This window comes from Entelurus aequoreus, linkage group LG11 (assembly GCF_033978785.1).
Source record: "Entelurus aequoreus isolate RoL-2023_Sb linkage group LG11, RoL_Eaeq_v1.1, whole genome shotgun sequence".
Classification (NCBI taxonomy): domain Eukaryota; kingdom Metazoa; phylum Chordata; class Actinopteri; order Syngnathiformes; family Syngnathidae; genus Entelurus; species Entelurus aequoreus.
The window spans coordinates 23,452,302-23,460,989 of NC_084741.1; the positions used below are offsets into that span (position 1 = coordinate 23,452,302).

At 40.8% G+C, this 8,688-nt stretch overlaps 1 protein-coding gene across 3 annotated transcripts in view; it reads right to left on the bottom strand.

The window, feature by feature from the left end:
• Positions 1 to 8,688, bottom strand: part of agmo (alkylglycerol monooxygenase) — a 225,284-nt gene that overhangs the window by 58,256 nt on the left and 158,340 nt on the right. For all 3 annotated transcript variants that reach the window (XR_009827738.1, XM_062062713.1, XM_062062715.1), the window contains exon 12: positions 7,562 to 7,667. Coding sequence is in view for 2 of the 3 variants with exons in the window: in XM_062062713.1 (XP_061918697.1) it covers positions 7,562 to 7,667 (106 nt within the window). In the remaining variant the exon portion in view is untranslated. The remainder of the gene's footprint in view (positions 1 to 7,561; positions 7,668 to 8,688) is intronic.

Sequence of the window (8,688 nt, forward strand, 5' to 3'; positions counted from 1 at the left end):
TGTTTTATTTAACAAATATATTTACTGTAAATTACGGACTATTAGCCGCAAACTTTTTTTCTACGCTTTGCACCCCGTGGCTTATAAAACGGTGCGGCTAATTTAGGCAGTTTTCTTTGCTGACGGCCATAATGCAAATAGTAAAACCCAAGTAAACGCTCAGAAAGTGTGTTATGGTTTGTGCTATGGCACCATCTTTTATACGAATTTGCTCACTGCAGGTGCTGCAGTGTCCTTCTATTTAGTGCTTTCAACCGGAAGCAGAAGTGATGTTCACAGCGTTCTCCTCTTGTGGATTTTACATTTATCACTCCAAGCAACGTTTGTAAGTTTTACAATATAATTAAAACCGTTTACACTTACTAAACCGTTCCATGTGTGAAATTAAGTGAAGTTAATTACATTTATATAGTGATTTTCTCTAGTGACTCAAAGCTTGCCCCGTCCACTCCACGCATCGACCTGGTATTGCAGTACCTCCAGGAAGAAAGAAAGGGGCAGCACGGTGGAAGAGGGTTTAGTGCGTCTGCCTCACAATACGAAAGTCCTGGGTTCGATCCTGCGCTCGGGATCTTTCTGTGTGGAGTGTGCATGTTCTCCCCGTGACTGCGTGGGTTCCCTCCGAGTACTCCGGCTTCCTCCCACCTCCAAAGACATGCACCTGGGGATAGGTTGTTTGGCAACACTAAATTGGCCCTAGTGTGTGAACGTGAGTGCGAATGTTGTCTATCTGTGTTGGCCCTGCGATGAGGTGGCGACTTGTCCAGGGTGTACCCTTTCGCCTACCGCCCGAATGCAGCTGGGATAGGCTCCAGCACCCCCCGCAACCCCGAAAAGGATAAACGGTAGAAAATGGATGGATGAATGGACTCAAAGCGCTTTACATAGTGAAACCCATTATCTAAGTTACATTTAAACCAGTGTGGGTGGGACTGGGAGCAGGTGGGTAAAGTATCTTGCCCAGGGACACAACGACAGTGACTACGACGGTCCAAATCTGAAACCCTCAAGTTGCTGGGACAGCCGCTTTACCGACCGAGCCATGCCGTGTGATGTCTGCAGGAATGTTTTCATGTATATTTGTACGTGCTATCGTAATGTAATGACGCTAGCGTCGTTAGCATTCTCTAATATGCCAACACATTTATGAGTGTCTGTGTTAGTATTATTAACTTACAATGGCATTCTTTTTATATTCTTACAGTTTCATAAATTCCTCTGTAAATTCACCGAAACCTCGCCATGGAGTTATTGAGTCTGTTTAGCTGATTGGAGCGCTAGCTTCCGCAGCTAGTGGGTCCACGACGATGACTTCTGTTTTGTTTAATCAGCCGTTTTACTGCCACGTTACCGTTTGAAAACAATTAAGGTGACGTAAATTCCAGACTATAAGCCGCTACTTTTTTCCTAAACTTTCAACCCAAGTCATGGATGTTTTTCTCGTTAACAGCAATAATAAAACTAATTTCATAAAAAAAACAAAAAAACAAGCAACAACACTTAGGTGTTTTATTGTTAGTAGTATGGCGCCATCTTTTGGACAAATTCGCTCACTGCAGGTGCCATTTACAGGTAGTTTTTTATTTTACTTTAAAGGCCTACTGAAATGAAATTTTCTTATTTAAACGGGGATAGAAGGTCCATTCTATGTGTCATACTTGATCATTTCGCGATATTGCCATATTTTTGCTGAAAGGATTTAGTAGAAAACATCGATGATAAAGTTCACAACTTTTGGTCGCTGATATAAAAGCCTTGACTGTACCGGAAGTGGCGTGACATCACAGGTTGTGGAGCTCCTCACATCTGCACAGTTTACAATCATGGCCACCAGCAGCGAGAGCAATTCGTACAGAGAAAGCGACGATTACCCCATTAATTTGAGCAAGGATGAAAGATTTGTGGATGAGGAAAGTGAGAGTGAAGGATTAGAGGGCAGTGGAAGCGATTCAGATAGGGAAGATGCTGTGAGAGGCGGGTGGGACCTGATATTCAGCTGGGAATGACTAAAACAGTAAATAAACACAAGACATATATGTACTCTATTAGCCACAACACAACCAGGCTTATATTTAATATGCCACAAATGAATCCGCATAACAAACACCTCCCCCCTCCCGTCCATATAACCCACCAATGCAACTCAAACACCCGCACAACACACTCAATCCCACAGCCTAAAGTACCGTTCACCTCCGTACAGTTCATACAGCACATATATTTCCCCAAAGTTACGTATGTGACATGCACATAGCGGCACGCACGTACGGGCAAGCGATCAAATGTTTGGAAGCCAAAGCTGTACTCACGGTAGCGCGTCTGCTATCCAACTCAAAGTCCTCCTGGTTGTGTTGCTGCAGCCAGCCGCTAATACACCGATCCCACCTACAGCTTTCTTCTTTGCTGTCTTCATTGTTTATTAAACAAATTGCAAAAGATTCACCAACACAGATGTCCAGAATGCTGTGGAATTTTGCGATGAAAACAGACGACTTAATAGCTGGCCACAATGGTGTCCCAATATGTCCGCGCAATCCGTGACGTCATGCGCAAACGTCATCATACCGAGACGTTTTCAGCAGAATATTCCGCGGGAAATTTAAAATTGCACGTTACTAATCTAACCCGGCCGTATTGGCATGTGTTGCAATGTTAAGATTTCATCATTGATATATAAACTATCAGACTGCGGCGTGGTCGGTAGTAGTGGGTTTCAGTAGGCCTTTAACCGGCATGCAGTTCAGTGTTCTAGCAGTCCATGGCGTTGTACTAGCATGGATTCTTCATTAATCACTCCAAACAACGTTTGTAAGTTTTACAAAACAATTAAAACTGTTGATACTCACTAAACAGCCCCATGTGTAATGTCTGTAGGAGTGTTTACATGCCTATTTGTACGTGCTATTGTAATGTAATCAAGCGAGCGGCATTAGCATTAGCTAATATGCTAACACGTTTACGAGTGTCTGTGTTAGTATTATTGAATTACAATGGCATTATGCTTTGTTTCAGTTGCACAAAAATCCTCAGTAAATTCACCATAACGTCACCGTGGAGTTATTGAGCCTGTTTAGCTGATTGGAGATCTAGCTTCCGCAGCTAGTGGGTCCACGACGATGACTTCGGTTTTGTTTCATCAGTTGTTTTACTGGCATGTTACAGACACCGTTTGGAAACGATTAATGTATGTAAACAAACATTTACAAAATCTTTCTGTGCAAATAACTAATTTCGCAATGTGTATATCTTCCGCTTAAAGTCCGGTCCGGCTAAAAATATTTTCCCTAAAATTTAGTGGGTGTGGCTTAAATACCGTGTGAAAATACGGTTATATTTTGGGCACTGTAACATGACACACAGTTTGAACAGTAACACTGTTTGATATGGGAAAACTCAAATGATTATTTGGCGTGGCGCTAGATGCGTAGCAGTACCACAGTTTGAGGATCCCTGCTGTAGGGAAAATACTTTTTAATGGTGAGGAAAAACCTGAATTGTCTCTGCAACACCTGAGCAGCACAGATGTGAAGTCATGAGACAATAAAAACGGCGACTCAGCGCTCACGTGCAAATCTCATCAGCCGGCTCTAGTTAGTGGCAGACGGCACTAATTGGTTCCAGAAGCATCGCCCCAGTTCGCCCATGCTGGGATGGCGAGCGGCGGGCAGAAAGAATGAGAGAGAGAGAAAGAGAGGTGGTGCAAATAATGAGAGGTCAGGCCGCCATTTACAGTCGGGCTTGCCAGAGCCAGAAAGGCACGCCAAATTTTATGGTCAATTGGCCGTTGCATCTGGACTCATAGATCATCAGGCCGCCGGCTGGACCTAGCGCCCCCGCTCGCACACCAAGTGGACCACACAGCGCACACACGGGCAGAGACACCACGGAAAGGTCAGAAAAATCACAATGACCACCTGCGTGACCTTCAACTCGTTAACCATCAAGTCAAGGACTTAATTAGATGAAATACTTCACAACCATCTACCCGTGCTGCGTCACAATACTTCACGTTTCCATCTTCACTATTTCAACTCTTAATTAACACCAGATCTCAAAAGTGTTGCACTCAGTTAAACATTTGAAGTAGAATACAACTAGATGTAGAAGTTGGGATTATTTGAAGAAGAACACCAAAATGTTTACAATTATTAAGCATAATGATACATTCTATGTGTATTTATTTATTAAAGGGTCTGTTTGCAATATTTACACAGACGCCTAGAGGGCACTAACTTTCCAATGTATTTTACACAATATATCCCGCTCTCTGGTGGCTTCTAGTTTGCAATGACGTAACTACACTTTGGGTGTTGGGTAATTATTGGGATTTGGATTGTTAGCGTTAGCTGTCATTGAATGTATATTTTATTATAATAACAACATATATATGTATATGTGCACACTCTCCCTACGCGTATGTGTGGACGGTAAATGACCGCCATAAATAAATTAAAACATTCGGGCCGGGAACTTTTTTTTTATTCCATAATTGTGAAAATTATAGACAGTTATAAATATAACTGAGGAAGTTGCAAACAGCCCCTTCTCTGTCATACTATTATTGATAAAGTGTAACTTATTTACGATGTAACAAAATAAATGGCTGTTTTGCTGTTTTACCAATATCATTTAAACTAATAAATGTGACCAGGGGCTGAGCACCAAATGCAGGGCCCCCAGACAGAAGAACCATCCCACCTTAAACCCAAAGTCACCACCTCATACACACACTTTGTATGTTTACATGCACTAAAAACTAATTATTGCATAGATTTAGTTGAAAACAGCTTTTTAAAAACCTTTATTATTCAAGGATGGGATTAATTTACATATCTTGATAAAACCCCCATAAAATATTTGTTTTCGTTTTAAAAAAAGTTATTCATTTATTTTTTTTACAAAAGTGTCAACAAACTCAACATAGTGTCCAGAATATGATTTTAATAAGTAAAAAAGTTGTCATTATTTTCTTAAATATGATTATAATTCTGTCAAGTTTCCCTCTACTTCAAAATGTAAAGTATACATTCTGATATAAATAGGATTAATAATATAATAACAATATAATACAATTAGAATACTATGATTATAATATATCATCGTTATGATTATGTTAGTAGTGCATCTATCTGTCTTCAAAACTAGTGACGCCTCAATTTCCAACTTTTATGGAGGTCTTTCAATGCACCACAGTTATTGCTAATAAGATGCAAATGTGTACAGAACTTTCTCCTATGCAGCCCCAGACAGATGTATTATATTAAAGATTAGCTTTAACGACATTATGCCATCTGTGCTGAGTGAAGTGTTCAAAGTTAGGTTTGCTGCTAACTTGGTGGAATAACCCATTTTGTATTTTTAATAGGAAGGCTAGGTAGTTTTAGACATTCATTTTGTTTAAGCAACTTTATTATTGAACGTTCAAGGCTATATTTATTTTACATTAACATTGGTCAAGTGCCAAAAAAAATGAAAAAGCCCACAACCAAACCTCACCACCCAGCCCTCCCCCTGACTAGGGTTGGGTATCGAGTATCGAGTATCGATTGGAACCGGGAATAACTTTCCGATTCTCCAGGAATCGTTCAAAAGTTTAAATTTCGATTCCTATTTTCGATACCCAGTCCGCCGACCGGAAAAAAATATGTCCGCCGAACCGGAAGAAGAAGCCGCTGAACACCAACGAAGAAGCGCCCACCGCCGGAAGTGTTAGCATAGCCGAGCGAGTCAGTCAAGCTCAAGCATGGATAGTGGGCGTCCAGTGGCGTGCCGTCACTAGAGGCAGGGGAGGCGGGGCCTCACCTGCCATCATGGAAAGAAAAAAAAAGTAAAAAGAAAAAAAAAAATTAAATTGTTATATGTATCCAGTGATTATACTAAAGTTATTTTCCATTTAACTTCACCAGTTTTAGATTATTTTTATTTTTATTTTCACATTTGCCGTTCAAATACTGAGAAGAGACGGTGCGGTGATCAGCAGCCAGTTGAGGCACTTGTGCCTCACCATGGATTGCGACTCGGCTAACTGCTGGCCTGCTGTGCAGTGAGACCGTATTGCTATATGAATTATATTATACATTTCCATAGTTTAGTTAGCTGAGGTATATAATGTACAGTGTATTTTGTCAACAACTGTATGTGTGTAACTTATTTTTAGTGCTGAGCGATCATAAATCTGCTGCGGAGACACACTGTGTGAGGCTCGTATCATAACCCCGCCTCCTGGTGCCAAGCACCTCCGCCGCAGAATGCACTGCCCGACGGGAGCGCCGCGGCCACACCAACCAAAGCCCACACCCAAACCCTCCACGTGCAAGACCGAATCCACCCAAAAAAAGTCACTTAACAAGAAGCCAAAAAGTGCAAAAACAACAATGCTCGCGCTGCAGGAGCCGCGAACGACCGCAGGGACACAACATTAGGTACACCTGCACTGCAGGTTCATATGTTTTTAAATTTGACTGTGATGATGCAGTGTGCCTCACCAGACATTAACCTCACCGCACGCCACTGCGGGCGTCGGTGGTCGAAAGTGTGGCTTTACTTTAAAAAAAAAAATGAAATAACCGCGAAATAACAGAGCTCCATGTCCATCAAGAAACGAGTGGAGAGAGAGCTGCAGATGTACCAGGACGTTCCACCGATACTTATGTCTGACGACCCTGCTGCATGGTGGTGGTCCGGTGGAACCAACAAAAGACTTATCCTTTGCTGTCATATCTCGCTTTCTCCTATTTCGGCGTTCAAGCTTCTTCCACACCCAGCGAACGTGTATTTTCCACAGCAGGAGACACTATCTGTCCAGAACGCTCACGCATCCTGCCTGAGAAGGCGGAAATGGTCATTTTCCTAAACAAGAACTGTCTCTGATTTTATACTGTACCTGCTGCTAATCTGGACTGGGTTTTACAAGTTGTTTCTTATTGTTTAATTGCTTTTCTGCACCAGGTTAGCCCATCAGTGGGAGCACGGTAACATTTTTAAGTACCTGCAGCATCATACACTTGTGTGTGTAAATGTGTTTTCATGAGGTTTCCTGCAGCATCATACACTTATGTGTAAAGGTGTTTTCATGAGGTTTCCTGCAGCATCATACACTTATGTGTAAATGTGTTTTCATGAGGTTTTCAAAAATAAAGCTCTCTTGAGGAAAGTGTACCCCTGGGAAAATGTATTCATAATTTATAATATTTATATTCAAGTTCATAGATTTGATATTTATATTCTAGTTGAAAACAGCCCTGTGAGGAATTTATAGTAAAGTTCATAAAAAGTTAATAGAATTAAAATTGATGGAGAATGTCAGACTATTTCATTCAGAAAGACTGTAGGTTAGCTAGCTCATTTAAAATATCCTAAACTTTTTTTTTACCCTGCCTCTTAAAAGAATCGGAATCGGGAATCACCAGGAATCGGAATCGAAACAAAGAATCGGAATCGTTCGAATTCAAACGATACCCAACCCTACCCCTGACGCCCCTGAACGTGACACTAATATTTCTAAATCACTGCTAATTAATTGATGATGAGGTGCCAAATTTTATAATGTAGGTGGTCTTACCTCAGTGGGCATAGCCAGAGAAGAATAGGGGAGCCTCAAGTGATTGTACCGCAGCATCGTCACCATGGCGGCACAGCGCAGCATCTCCAAGAAGGATGCCAGCGACCTAAGCAGCGGGACATAACGTCAATGGCCGTTAAAGAGCGCATAAATATACAATAAACGTGACCTTTTCTATTATTTTCTATGGTGGAATTGTGTTGAAATTTAAACTAATTGGAGGTTGGCCGGCATACTTGCCAACCCTCCCGGAATTCAGCGCCTCTCCCAAAAACCTCCCGGAAGAAATTTTCTCCCGAAAATCTCCCGGAATTCAGCCGGAGCTGGAGGCCACGCCCCCTCCAGCTCCATGCGGACCTGAGTGGGGACAGCGGCAACAGTCTGATTTCACGTCCGCTTTCCCACAATATAAACAGCGTGCCTGCCCAATCACGTTTTAACTGTAGAATGATCGAGGGCGAGTTCTTGGTTTCTTATGTGGGTTTATTGTTAGGCAGTTTCATTAACGTCCTCCCAGCGCGGTAACAACACACAACAACAGCAGTCACGTTTTCGTCTACCGTAAAGCAGTTCGTCTGCCGTAAACAGCAATGTTGTGACACTCTTAAACAGGACAATACTGCCATCTACTGGATAGCCTCCGGAACACTGAAATTCAAGTATTTATTTTATTTATATGTATAATAAAATAAATAAATATAAATATATATATATATATATATATATATATATATATATAGTTAGAATTCACTGAAAGTAAAGTATTTCATACATACATACATATATACATATATATATATATATATATATATATACACATATACATATATATATATACACATACATATATATATACATATATATATACATATATATATATATATATATATATATACATATATATATACATATATATATATATACATATATATATACATATATATATATATATATATATATATATATATATATATATATATAATATATATATATATATATATGAAATACTCGAGTTGGTGAATTCTAGCTGTAAATATACTCCTCCCCTCTTAACCACGCCCCCAACCACGCCCCACCCCACCCCCCACCTCCCGGAATCGGAGGTTTCAAAGTTGGCAAGTATGTTG